Below are 14,413 nucleotides of genomic sequence, written 5' to 3'. Positions count from 1 at the left end.
AGCCTGACGGCCATCACCTTGGTTGTTCAAGGCTTCTTGGCTCAATGTGGAGATCCTAGACGAGCTTTCTCCAGTGTCCGGGAAAGTGGCTGTGTTTCACATCCTGGCAAACATGTGTGCAGTACCCAATAAATACTGAAAGAATAAGTGAAAGCCAAGACCAAAGCCCTGATCCTTTTCTCCTTGTCTTTGCAGTGGAGCTCAGGGGGAATATGCCGGACTGGCCACCATCCGAGCATACTTAGACCATAAAGGAGAGCAGCACAGAACGGTGAGGAGGACAGCTGGTGCTTGCTGACCACGGGGCAGCTCTGGGTCTAGCTCTCAGGGTCCCTTGGGTTCGATGGGACTTTCCTTCTTAGTAGTGGACTGGGGAGACATAGAATCAGGAAATCAATTTCTGTGAACTAGCCATTTATGGTCCTTGCCTCCAAGTTACCCTGTTTCTCCACATTAAGGGAAGTCATTTAGGGACGAAAAGGCTTTTGCTCAAGCCCTGAATGTAAGATGCCCTCTCTAGGAGGAAATGAGGGAGCAGGAACTTTACTATCCGAACCTCTTCTGCCTCAGCCCTGGCCCTGGGAGTGAACAAAGGGTAAAGACCACACTTTTAATTCATCCATGGCTCCGACTGTGGCTGAGCACACTGCTGGCTGTGCGCGTACTCAGAAGTGTTAGTGAGTCAGTAAACTCACCATTAGATGATTCTCAGCTCTAAGCACACAAAGAGACCAGAGCAGAGTCAGTTTCTGCTTCTGTTTGCTGTATGAGTCTGGCATCCAGCATCCAAAGTAGCCTTTGTGGGTCCTTGTGGGAATGAGCAGGGGCTGGTGGCACCACTAACCCCCAAGGGTGCTGCCTTTTCACCCAGCACAGCCTCAGGTTATGGCAGGAAGGTGCCTGTGTCCCGATCCCTTCCTGTTGGTGGCCAGCACATGCTAGCTTTCCTACTGAGCTGTGGGGGTTGGAGTTCTTCAGGCAATGCTAGGTCAGAGTCAGGGGCTGGCAAAATCCCTGCTGGTCCCTACAGAGTTTGAGGAAAGGGTATAGGGTGGTGCTGGGTGGTGCTGGTTGAGTTGGGGCTCAACTTTAGTTCCTTCTTGGTTTTATCCAAAAGGGGAGGTTATTCCTGGCCAGTGGCTTGGATTTTACAGTGAATTTCCCTTTCAATAAAACAAAAGGAACATTTCCATTTTCCTTCCTTTGCTTATTTATCTTGGTCAAATAGGCATATTTTCTAATCCTTCATCCTGGTTGGAGGATAGAATTTGCCTGCTGAGGTGGGGTGGGGGTTGAGACGGTCTCACCATGTAGCTCAGGATGGCCTTAAACTAGCGCCCTCATCTTTCCCCCTCAGTCTCCTGAGTGCTGGGATTACAAGCATGCCCCACCACGCCCAGCTAGGATAGAACTAATTATTTATCTATTTGTTTGCTTTGTTTTGCTTTTTATTTTATGTTTTTGAGACAAAGTCTCACTCTGTAATTGAGGCCAGTCTTGATCTCGCTACGTAGCCAGGCTGGCCTTGAACTCATGGAAAACTCCTGCCTCAGTAAGAAATAATTTTTAAAGACCTTTGAAAAACAAGTCATTGAGTAGGCTGTAGACCCTGCCCCTGTGCAGGGAGTGTGTGTCAACCAGAGAGAAACAGAGAGACCAGACAGACTTGGATTCCTACATTCCATATGGGTTTTCTGGTGGTTTTGAATTCTTAAGTTTCAAAGGTAAGGTTAGTTTCAATCCATAAGTACTCTTGGGGTTCAACATTCAGCACTCTCATAGACTGATATAGGAAATGGGGAGCCCCTGTTGTCCAGTGAGAAGATACCAGCCGACCCTGGTCCATTTTTGCTTTTTGGTTCCCAAACACTGAGGGCGCCCTTGAAGTTCCTTGTTGTTACCTGCTTTCCCCGCAGGGGCCCCGGGCTCTGCGGTGCACATTCTGGGTACCTCTGCCTGGCAGGAGGCTGCCCAGACCCACACGGCAGTGCTGCAGAAGGCCCATGACTGATTGGTGGCCACGGGCCAGTGCAGTCCAGATTCTTTCCACTCTGTGATGACCCCTCAACCAACTCCCCCTTCTGACCTGGGGAAGTAACTGCAAAGGTCCAGGAGTCAGGGACCAAGCCAGAGAGTCCAAGGAGAACAACGGTTCTTGTGATTCATCTGGGCAGGGTTCTTCCAAGACACAGTAGTTGCTTCTGGCTGCTGTGCTCGATATGCTTAGTGGTCTTCCCTTCACATGTGATGTCTCTCCTGGAGCCCTTGACCGTATCACTGTCACTGACAGTATAAGAGGCCACTCCTTCCTGAAGGACAGGGGTAGGGCGCTGCACTTCCCGGGCTGGGAAGCTGGAAGCCTACCCAGCCACTGAGCTGTTGAACAGCACAGAGCTGGAAATGTTGACATCCTTCTGAGTCAAAGATTTTAATTAAAGCAGATTTTTCTAGTCAGAGAAGAAGAAAATGATTATTATTCAAGATAATTAGGGAAGATTTTTCCACATCTGTGATGTCTGAGGCAGCTGTTCCCATACAATAGACTCTAATGGAATCCAGTAAAATATATCCTGTTTTCAGAAGAAGTGGGGGAAATCATATGCTACAGAGCCGCCAGGGTTCCTGGAGGTTCTTTTCTTTCAAGCTGCATTTTGAAGTTATTTTCACATTTGCTCTTAAGGTTAAATTTCAGAAGCTCCTAAAATGGAATGCCCTTGATTTACCAGTTTAATTTGAGAAAAATACAAATTTATCTAACAAACACTTACGTAGCAATTACCATGTGCCAGCCGCTGCCCTAAATACTTTACAATTAATACCTCAATTTGCTAGACAAATTAACTCACATTTGCTGATCACAGAGTGCATTTCCTGTAAAAAGGGAAAATACCCAGCCCTCTCCCCAAATACATTTTTATATGGGAATATTTGTCTCTTCCCAGTGGCTTAAGACAGAGCATTGACCTTTTGTGTAGGATTTTCCCCGGTAAAGTATCCTTCCTCCTCACAGGAGCACTCTGCAGTCCTTTCCTCACTCAGCAGGTCTTCAGGGCAAACCATGCCACCATGCCGTCTCTCCTCCAGCCTCCCCAGAGGGTGGGAAAATGCTGCAGCCACCCAAATGGGCAGGGATGTACCAAAAGCTGGATACACTTTAGATAAGCCAGATATTAAATCTGAGTCCTGTTACTTCCAGGTCTTTTAAAAGAATTTTAAACTCAGAATTTAAAGTGAGAAAGGATTAAAAGTATAAAAAATAATTTAAATTCCTTAAATCTACCTAGAAAATTCCACTGAGAATTTTTGTCTTTCTGCTACTCTTTATTTTTTTGGAGTGGGGAGGGGGGATGTCTTTAGGGATTTAATCTGGATCTTCACGCTGAGCTACATCTCTATCCCTGTTTTACTTTAAGACAATGCCTTGCTAGGTTGCCCAGGCTGGCCTTGAACTAGTGATCTTCCTGCCTTAACCTCCCAGAGTGCTGGGATTACAGGTATGCCCCACCATGTTTGGCTTACACTGCTCTTTATATCCGGGCACACAGTATTTTTTTATAACTGCCATAACACATTACAGTCAATTGAGCATCCCTGCCCCCCCCCCCAGGACCTTTACACTCAGCTATATCCCCAGCCTTTAAAAAAATGTATGTATTTTTAAACTTTGAGACTGTGTCTTGCTGAGTTACCCAAGCAGGACTTGACTTGACAGTCCTCCCGCCTCAGTCTCCCAGATTTCTGGGGTTAGAGGCATGCTCCAAACATCTCTTTCCTCTGTCATGGCCTCTCGCCCTGCCTCCCTCTGATACAGACAGTTGTGACTGTATTTTGGATCTACCCAAAATTTGAGGATAGTTTTTTTGTCCCAGTCCTTCATGAACTTCACTACATCTGCAAAATCCCTTCTGCTGTAGAAGACAAAGCCACTTGCTCCTGGGATTCGTTTTGTTTCAGCAGAGCTTCCTTGGTATGCATCCTTAATTTTGGCTTTTTGCAAAAATGTTTATATTTCTTAATACTTCTCTTTCCTTCCTTTGTCAGTATTCTGCACCGAAGATATCCTTTCATGCAACGATTCCCTTTAGAATAAAAATACTTGCGAGAGGAGACAGTGACCCTAGCTTTGGCCCTAGAAATGAAAGAAAAAAGTTTTAACTACCAAAAAAAAAAAAAAAAAAAAAAAAGCATTTGACCAAGAAAAAAGGACAATAGCCATTTGAAAGGAGCACAAACCTGTCAGCAGAATAATGACAAAATAATTCCTTTTTACCTTAGGCTAAAGCTTGCTTTTTGTTCACATGTAGCTTTTATAAATAGACTACTTTGTTGTTTTTGAGGAAATAGCTTGCAGCTGTTTTTTCCCCTGGTATACCCATTATTTTAGGCCCATCCCTTTCTCTTCAACAGGTTTGCAGGCTTGGGTGTGGTAGCACACATCTGTAATCCCAGCACTTGAGAGGCTGAGGCAGGAGGAACACTCTGAATAAAAGGTCATCTGGCTTCCATAGTGAACTACATAGCAAAACCCTATCTCAAATAAACCAAAAACAAGGGGGCTTGCAATGTTCTAGGATTAAAAAAAAAGAGAGAAGGATGGTATTTAGGATAAATATCTTAGTCCTTTCTACTGGGGATATTTTCATGCTTAGCTGATGATTCTCATGGCTGCTAACCACTGATTGCAGAATAAGCTATAAATGGTGACATAGTCAGTATATTGGCCCTGGCAGGCAATAGATTATGTCTGTCATTATCTGTCCTGGATAAGCCAAGAGGAACACTGAAGGTGGGACATGGGCATTTTTGAGTCCTAGAGTTTATTTCGTATCTCTGTTAACAAGTAAAGTGGGCTGGGCATGGTAGCACACACCTGTAATCCCAGCACTAGGGAAACTGAGGTAGGAGGATCACTGTTTGAGGCCAGCCTGGGCAACATAAGCAAGCTCAAGACCAATCTGGATTATAGAGCATGAACTTATCTCTCAAAAAATAAAAACAAACAAAACAAAAAACGGTGGGGGAAAGTCAAGGTTAGAATAAAGCGCATAGCTTGCTTTTACAATGCTGGGGTAAGAGAAGACATTCTGGACATCTTTAGGGAGTAATATTGGAATTCTAATGGCAGTTTCTTTTTGGATATTTCTGCAATAACAGTGTTAGTAATCACTTCAGAGCAGATTTTAAGGCAGCAGTGATTCGCTGAAATCAAAGCCTCTGTGCTGTGGCGTCTTGTGGGAATTTTGTCATTTCTAGACTGGTGATTTTTTTTTTCTCTTTCCTCACTCCCTTTCTTTGTAATCTCAAGGTTTGCCTCATTCCCAAATCAGCACATGGGACCAATCCGGCCAGCGCTCACATGGCGGGCATGAAGATCCAGCCTGTGGAGGTGGACAAATACGGAAATATCGACACCGCTCACCTCCAGGCCATGGTACTCACTGTGTGTCTCATCTCACCACATGCGCGAGGTCTGGGGTGGGAAGAAGTGCAGTTCTTCCCTTGAAGAGGTCGGGGGAGAAATGGCATGAAATTGGAAAGCCTAACAGATACAAGAAAAAAAGAAAAACAACAGGCACATTTTTGGTGCCCAATAAAATTAACCATGCCTCCTCTTCCCTCCCTTCACCAACTGGGAAAATATCTGTTAAACTGAAACTGAAATCTTTGCCCTGTAATTCATGCCTGTGTGTGAGATACCGAATGCATAATTCATGGCAGTAGTGAGAATACTTCCTGCAGGACCTGCATGTCTCTTTCTGCCCAGTTTCCTTAGTTTTCCCCACCCTTCTAGTCCCATTAATAATCAAACTGCGGGTCACGGTTACACCCTGTCATAGTGTTGGGCATTGGAACACAAATAGATTTAGCAAATGTTCTCCTCTGTCCCAGCCATACTATGCAGAATTCCAGGCAGCATTCTTTCCTGTTTCTCAGACAGCAGCCCCCAGTCCCCACCTCCCAACCTCCAGGAAGAGGTTGCTTAGCAACCATATCTGCTTTCCACTGGTGGACTGGAGGCTGCATCTTAAGAGGGAAGGAAATCAGTGGAATAGCAATGTGATTTTGTTAGGGTTATTAAGCATGGAGCCTGGGAATCTCATCTAACTGCCTTCAAAGGGAAGCCAAAAATATACAATGCTGCCCATCTTTTTTCAACCACACCCACTTCCATTGCCAGAGGCTTTTTTTCCCCTACAAATATTTGAGGCCAGTATTTATACAGTCTTTGCCCTATAGGATATGACTTTATTGATTCCACATGCTCCTCATCTGATTTTCTGGCCAAGAATAAAAAACAAAAACAGTAAACTAAAACACAGAAACCAACAACAAAACCAGGACTGGGCCTCCTTACAATGTACAGTCTACAAAAAGGAAACATAAGGCATGTTTTTGTCGAAACAGTGACACTTCTTGTGGAGAATCTAATTTCAAGAGGATGAAGGAAAGTGGTTAGGGATGGGCCAGACAAAATGAGCAGCGAGTAATAGACTAGGCCTACAGTACACCTGGAATCATTGTTTGAATGACTTAAGGGAAAACTACCTTAGCAGGGTCGGCCCAGAATGTCCAGAAATCTTCCAAACTGTCTCTTGGGTTTTGACCATAGAGTTGTGGCCTGCCAGGATCTTGCTGTTTCTCTGTAATGATTTATGAAGAGAGGAATGGCTATTGTCACTGTACTTTGAAACTGTGCTAAGAATGTAAATACTTTCTTAGTTCTTTAAGATAAAAGGGTTGGCCATGAAAAGAATGCCCTCCCTTGTCTCCCTCTGTCATCTTCCCTGCAGGTTGATAAGCACAAGGAGAACCTGGCCGCTATCATGATTACCTACCCATCCACCAATGGGGTGTTTGAGGAGAATATTAGTGACGTGTGTGCCCTGATCCACCAGCACGGAGGACAGGTCTACCTCGACGGGGCCAATATGAATGCTCAGGTAGGGAGCCTGAGAGGGCCTCCCGTAGTTGCCACTGGGAAGTAGGTGGTATCAGGAAGGTCTTCCAGCGCCCTGGCTGAAGGAGTTTAGATGCAACCCTGGCTACTGCTGATTGTTGATCTTCTGTGACCTTAACAAACTGCTATTGCTGGTTTCGTTTGCTAGCTGTATAACAGCAGGTCAAAGAGTCTGAACCTGACTGCTTGGGACAGAGTGTCTGTAAGGGGAGCCTCCCAGGAAATGCTGCGGGAGCCACTGGAGAGGAGGAATGTTACAGTCTGTTGGACAGTTACCTCAACTTCTCTGTGCTGCCTGTCTCTCTGCCTCCCTCTTCCTTTTGTTTTCTGTTCTTTTCTTTTCCCTTTTTTTTCCTTCTTTAACCACACAGTTAAAAGACTGCTTTTCTTTGCTTCTGACTGATTCTTTTCATAAATGTAGTCATAAATGTAGGGATCATCTTCTGCTTCAGTAGCATAGAGCAAATATATTCACATCCAGATTAGATCAGCCTAAAGCTGAAGTGGCAGTGGCACTAGTTGGACATCATGGCTGGTATCTGGATCATCTCAGAAAAACGGATGGCCTCTCCCCACCTCCCCCAGTTTAGCATCCCCTTTGCTGCCCCTTTGGTCTTTGTGTCAGTGTGCTTGAAGGGGCTGCTGGGTAATGCACATGACACCTACAGCTTACTGCTGCACCTAGTGGTGCCTACCTCTATTCCCAGTTCTTGGGAGGCTGAGGCAAGAGAATCGCCATGAGTGCTAGGCCAGCCTGAGCTATATAGTAAGACTCAAGTCTCAAGAAACAGAAACAAAACAAAAAATACCTGGAGGGTAGAACTGTGGGAGGTGAATGAAAATCATTATTTCAGTAGCCAGAAGGAACTGTCCTTGCGTGGGTTAGCAAGGCTTCCTATCGTGCCTCTTGGGTTGAACAGCTAGGGGTAGACTGCATGTTCAGATCTATATTTTTAAATCCAAATTGAGCTAAATGGTCAGTTACTGTTTTCTTAGAAACCGCAGCCACCCTGCCTATGTGATGCCAGGTTTTGAGTGCAGACCTGGCTGGGATGGAGGAGATTTCTGCAGACAACACAGCCATGGCTCTGGCTGACTTCCCTTTGGGAGCAGAGGTTTGCGGCCTCTGCCCCAGGGCCCTGCCCAACTCTTTGATACTGACTTTTGGCTCTTTTCCTCTGTGGTAGGTGGGAATTTGTCGTCCAGGAGACTTTGGGTCTGATGTCTCGCACCTAAATCTTCACAAGACCTTTTGCATTCCTCATGGAGGCGGTGGCCCTGGCATGGGGCCTATTGGAGTGTGAGTTTCAGGACAGCTTTGGAGCTGGAGTGGCCCGAGATTTGTTTTTTCCTGGCAAGGTCTTTAAGTGTTACCTTCATAAGTAGTGTCCTTGTAGCCGCTGGATATAGAGCGGAGAAAGGCTGGTTTTAGGATACTTGCAAAGATTAGTGTAATTAGATTTTAGTCGCTATGAGGCTACACACCAAGGGTGTTTGATGAGCCTCACTAAGTTCCCAGTCATGAATAGATAGAGCGTTGTGACACATATCTGTAATCCTAGCACTCGGGAGGCTGAGGCAGAGGAGGATTGCTGCAAATTCAAGGTAAGCCTAGGCTGCATAGTGAATGTCAGACCAAGCCTGAACTACATAGCGAGACCTTGTCTCAAAAAGAAAAAAATGGCAATTAATAGGGAACTTGGTATTAGGGATCACAACTGGAATACTGGCACTGGAAGTGTCTTTCAGACATGAACTAGATTTCCAAAATCCCTTTTGTCTCTTCTCCCCTCCCTTCCTCTCCTGTGCCCTCTCCTCTTTTACCCTCCTCCCGCCATCTCTCTCTGTTACTCTCTCTCTCCTCTTTTTCCCCTTTTCCCTCTTTGTCTCCCTCTTCTCCTTCTCCCCTCGCCTTCTCCTCCCTCCCCTCCTCTCTTTCTGTCTCTCTGTCTCTGTCTGTCTCCCGGTCTCTCTTTCTCTCCCATATCCCTTCTCCCCCCATCCTTCCTCCCTTCCTTCTTCTAAGCTGATGGCTACATTGAATGTCAATTGCATGAAAGGCATCAAATACTGTATACCCTGAATTCTTATTACATCTGAGATTGGTAAGGAGGAAACAAATCTTATTACCACAAATAATTTGATGAAATGAAAATAAGATGGAAGGAGTATTTCTTAGCTATGATTAGCATAGGGGTAGCCTTCTTCAGATCATCTTCAGTCTTCCAAAAATATGCCTGGAGATCCACTTTTTAGGATCAGTGGGAGCCTGGCTTTCCTACTTTTCCTGCTTTTCTCTGCCTGATGCCTAGTAAATGAGGAGCCCCACTGCCTCAGCTGAGGGGAGGGAGGCAGGTGGTGCTCAGTACTGGTGCAGCCCCTCAGCAGCAGTCTCCACCCTGTAGACACCTTGGGGAGGGTGTGGGGGTAAGGGCTGGTGGGAAGAGTATGGGGCTAGGGCTGGGCCATCCCCATAGCTCCGTGAGCTCAAGGCTTTCCCTCCTGTCCATTTCTGCCTGCACTAAATCCTCCACCATAGCTCTTGGACAAGCTGCTGGGATGCTGGGGGCTGGCAGAGAAGGAGTGAAAGAAGGGGCCTCTTCACAGTCAAAGTTTCTCTAAGTACAGGGCTCCGTGAGAGGGCCCACAGCTTGCCTGTTTGATTTGCCTTTTTATATCTTCTGAATATGTGCTTTAAAAAAAAATACAGGAAGAAGCATCTTGCCCCGTTTCTTCCCAATCATCCTATGATTTCCATAAAGCCAAATGAGGGCACCTGGCCTGTGGGGACCATCAGCGCAGCCCCCTGGGGCTCCAGTTCCATCCTGCCCATTTCATGGGCTTACATCAAGGTGAGCGCTGAGGATCTGTGTAGGGTAGGGAGGGATGGGATGTGTGGGTGAGGGGCTGAGGCTGCCGCCTTCCTTCTTGGGATAAATGTGAAGAAATGCATGATCTGAGGTGTGGTTCAGTGGAGGTGCTGAGGGCTTGGGTGAAGCAGCCTGCCTAAATAGATGAGCTAAAATTTGTTTCATTGCTTCTTCATGACACCATTTCCTTTGGGTTCTCGTAGTGCATTTAACGTCTGAGACACTGATGCGTTGTGTCAGATATATTATTTTTCCAGACACAGTTAAGTTCCATGAGTCATATGGATATTCAGGCTGTGCTATTTGGTTTCCTGTAGATTTAGCCCCTTGCAAGTTAAAAGCTGTCCACATGCTAATTATTATTTTTGAGATCCTGGGATAAATTTTAGGAATATATCTCACTTCGCTTTGTATTTCTTGGCAGTCTGGAGGTAAGATGAAAAATAGCAGAAATTTGCTTATGTGGTGGTTTCCAAAAACTTGCTTTTTAGGGCTTGTGGCACTGTATACTTGGGGGTAATTAGTCTTTCTTTCTTTTTTTTTTTCTGGTTGGGGGTAAATAGTGTTTGCCAGACAACGGGCTTCCTTCCTTTGTCTTTCTGCAAAACACACTAGGGCCAGTGTTTATTCTATACAGTTCTTATTCAAACTGCCCACCTCCTGGATGGTTAAGCTCATGGTCAGGAACACTTGTCCAGCTGCTAATTAGGGCGGCTTCTCCAAACCAGCGGCCCTCATTAAAAGAAGCAGGGGCTCTGGTGAAGAAAACCCCTCAGAACTTAGCTATGCAAATTATGCTGTTGATTGGTGCTGGCTGTTATTCTTGAACACTGTGGCATTTATGATTCTTAATGAAAAGTTTCTTGGAATCTGGAACAGTTCTGTACCTCAGAAACTGGAATCTGCTTTAAAAAATAATACTCCAGTTGTTTCACAAATAGTAAATAATGAAACAGAAAAAAAGGTCTGGTTGGTTTTTTGTTTGTTTTGCAAATGATCAAATTTCCATTTCCCATTGATTTCTGAATTTTGTAAGTCTGCTTATTTTTACTGACATATTTGGGTTGAAGATGATTTCTCATATATAAAAACTAAACACTCGGGGGCTGGGGGTTTAGATCAGCCGCATAAGCGCCTGCCTTGAAAGCAGGCGGTCGTGAGTTCGATCCCCGGTACCGATAAAAAGGAAAAAGACAAAAAAAAAAAAAAACTAAACTAAACACTCCTCTGCTAGTATGGCCATATGCCTCAAATACCAGCCAGAACTATAATTTAAAAAATACATAGACCAGGAATGGTGGTGCGTGCCTGTGATTCCAGCATTCAGGAGGCTGAAGCAGGAGAATTGCTATGAGTTTAAGGCCAGCCTGAACTACATCGTTAGATTCTGTCTCAAAAAACAAAACAAAAACTATATAAAGTAGACTTTAAGATAGTTCTCTGACCTTAGGCCTTTTCTTTTTTAAGGCTATAGTTATCCCCTTACTCTAGCATATCTCTCTCTCCCTGCTCTAAGGTATCTTGGACATTCCCATAGGACTAGTGGGCTCACCCTAGGGGCTGATGAGCTTCTCTCACTTCCTATTACTTTTATCACTGGTTGTCACTAGAGTATACCTTGACCTCCTCCCAGAGAAAATAAGATGCATCACACGTGGGGCTTGAGACATCAGCATTTTGAGGGTGACGCTCTCGATTCTGGTACTAGTTTGAGAGACGTAGTTCTCTAGGCTTAGAAGGCATAGGCACAGTCAAGCCTGCCCTGTCCTGACTTCTAGGGGACAGCCATGTGCCTTCCTCCACACTGCGGTGTTTGCTGTTCTTCTCACTTAGAATGGCTCCCCTTTCTCCTTTGCCTGTCCACCTTCCTCCCATTTTTATGATTCCAGTTGTAACTTATGCACTAGGAGCCTTTCTTTGAGTAGTTTGGGGACATGGGACTTCTTACTTTGGACATTGGTGTTGTGATTTGGTGATTTGTCATTTGCTTTACATTAGTTATGTATTGAATATGTGCTGATCCTACATTGTATGTTAGATCCTTTGGGAAGAAAGCAGACAATGAAAATTGATATAATGTTAATATTAGCTCTTTATAGTGGTGATGTCTACCCCAGGTGATCATAGGAACTTAAATACCAGAACAGGATAGAGTCTTAACAATGAGATGATTTAAGTTGTTCAATTATAGTTAATAAATAAGGTCAGAAGATTTCTTACATAAATGTTAAAAGGTTTTATATAAATTGTAAAATTTTTTATAGGAAATGTAATGAAAGAAAAATCTTCCACTAATACTGGCATAATAAAGCAAAATATTCATAAATAAGGTTAACCAGAAGTTTAGAGGAAAACTGTAAAACACCATCATGGGGCTGTGAAAGAAGTCATGAATACGTAAATACCTTATTTTAAGATAACAAGACATGGACTGGGGATTTAGCTCAGTGGTGTAAGCACCTGCCTGGCAAGCGCAAGGTTTTGACTTCAATCCCCAGTACAAAAAAAAAAAAGAAAGAAAGAAAAAGATAACAAGACATGCTGTTTATCATGTTTTTGTCATTTTTGTATGTGAGAAAAATGCATATTTAGAATTAGCCAGCTGGACTCAGTTCAGATGATCCCAGTTTGGTTGGTGATATCCAAAGCATTCTATTTAGGAGTCAAACATGTGCCTTGTTTCTTCCCATGTAGTGTGATGGAGATGTTGACCTTTGTCCTGTTAGTGTTTTACAGCTCTTGGCAGCCCATTTGATACGGTGTGGCTAGAACAGGGTAAGAGTGAATCTGGCAGTAGTTAAACATTAAATGCCTGTAGACAACAGGAAGATAATCCACCCAAAACTCATTGAGTGACAAGTCTGACCAAGATCACATGAGACTCCTGGCATTTATCAGTACATCTCACAGTAAAACAAAGATGACGCCACACACAAGCTGATTACAGTTCTTTTCTCCTCTTTAGATAACGTAATAACCAGAAGTCAAAGTCACCTATGGTAGGCATTACTATTACAATAAAACATTTTAAATGAGTGCTTAAAAAACAAAACCAAATATTATCAAGTTTAGAGAATACTGGCAGATAATCTTAGGATTTTCCATTTGTCCTTAATTCACAGAGTTGCAGTAGGCTGACATCTTCTTTTGGGCGGGCTCTGTCTGGGAGTGCATGGTCAGTGAATGGACCATTGGGTTCACCTGTTCAGAGATTGATGGCTCTTTTTCTCTTTGTTGCAGATGATGGGAAGCAAAGGCCTTAAACAGGCCACAGAAATTGCTATATTAAATGCCAACTACATGGCTAAGCGATTAGAAAAACACTACAGGATCCTTTTTAGGGGTGCAAGAGGCAAGTATCACCTTTACCATCTTTGGTAAACTTTAAACACCTTTATCAAAGCCCAATGGTATTTGGTAAGACTTTGTTTTGTCTTTGGCCAAACTAAGATGTGATTTTATGAAGTGGGAGGAAGACTTTTATTTCTTAATGTATACCAGAGAAGTGTAGAGTTCTTGAAAACAACTTCAATTTAGGTAACACTATTTTCTACAGGGCACTTAGTCTACATGGCCCAGTTCAGAATCTAAGAGCAGAGTCTTACAGCAGGGCCCAAGGAGAGTGTGGCTAAATGAGAGCAAAATGGCGACGTTAAGAAAGAGGTGGTCCTGAGGAGGCAGCAAGCAGTTTTTCACCTTGTAGAGCCACTTGCTCATCCTGCCCGATTATCATCTGACTCGTCTCCTTGCTGCGGCCTCCCTTCCCCGGGGGATGCTAGTCTGTCTCCTGTAGTTCTCTTTAATTGAACAGTTGCTCTACCGGCACTCTTAACTGTCTCAGACTTCCAGAATGGTGTGAGGAGAAGCTGGGGCTGCTTTATCTCTCTAACACCCACACTTGGCCTGTCACCTGTAGTCCACTGTCTTAGTTCCTTGCTAATTGCTGGGACAAAATACCAATATCCACAGTTTAAAGGAGGACAGGTTTATTTCAGTCCACAGTTTGTAGAGGCTTCAGTTCACAGTTGGCTAGCTACGGGCAGGAAGGCATGGTGGAAGGGCATCACAGAGGAGAAACTGGCATGGCAGGCAGGAAGCCGCACACTCGAAGCAGGAGGAGGGATATATAGACACAGATCCAGGCCGTGCCCACAGTGACCCACCTCCTCCCACGAAGCTTAACCTCCCAGCATCACATGTAGCTATGAACCCATTCCTGGACTAGTTCAGTGTGACACAAGCATGAACCAGTCACCTCCCCAAAGCCCTATTCTCTGAGCGCATGAGGCACTGGGGTAGACAGATGTGCATGGTGTTCCATGACAAAGAGAGGCAGGCGGTAATGAGTGAGGAGATGGTTTTTGTTTTATTTATGCATATATATTTTCTCTAGCTTCACTGAGGTATAGCTAACAAATTTGATTTCCTAAAAAATGTTTGATTTCAACAATTAGAAAGCCCTTGGTAATGTTTGAAAGTATTTCGGGCCACATGGAGAGGCAGATGCCAGGCAGAAATGGAGATGAGGGAGGGCCAGGGATTTTTAGCTCAGTGGCACAGCGCCTGCTTAGCAAGCACAAGGTCA

At 44.4% G+C, this 14,413-nt stretch overlaps 1 protein-coding gene across 1 annotated transcript in view; it reads left to right on the top strand.

The window, feature by feature from the left end:
- The window catches only part of Gldc (glycine decarboxylase), a 120,505-nt gene that overhangs the window by 91,822 nt on the left and 14,270 nt on the right, over positions 1–14,413 (top strand). Inside the window, exons 16-21 of the mRNA XM_003472172.5 lie at positions 196–271; positions 5,306–5,431; positions 6,792–6,941; positions 8,146–8,258; positions 9,669–9,810; positions 13,069–13,180. Of these exons, the coding sequence (XP_003472220.3) occupies positions 196–271; positions 5,306–5,431; positions 6,792–6,941; positions 8,146–8,258; positions 9,669–9,810; positions 13,069–13,180 (719 nt within the window). The remainder of the gene's footprint in view (positions 1–195; positions 272–5,305; positions 5,432–6,791; positions 6,942–8,145; positions 8,259–9,668; positions 9,811–13,068; positions 13,181–14,413) is intronic.

This window comes from Cavia porcellus, unplaced genomic scaffold (assembly GCF_034190915.1).
Source record: "Cavia porcellus strain 051 isolate PalLab524CR breed Dunkin Hartley unplaced genomic scaffold, mCavPor4.1 scaffold_1, whole genome shotgun sequence".
NCBI lineage: Eukaryota > Metazoa > Chordata > Mammalia > Rodentia > Caviidae > Cavia > Cavia porcellus.
The sequence above is the reverse complement of the archived record's forward strand: the minus strand, read 5'-3'. Positions and strand labels throughout refer to the sequence as shown.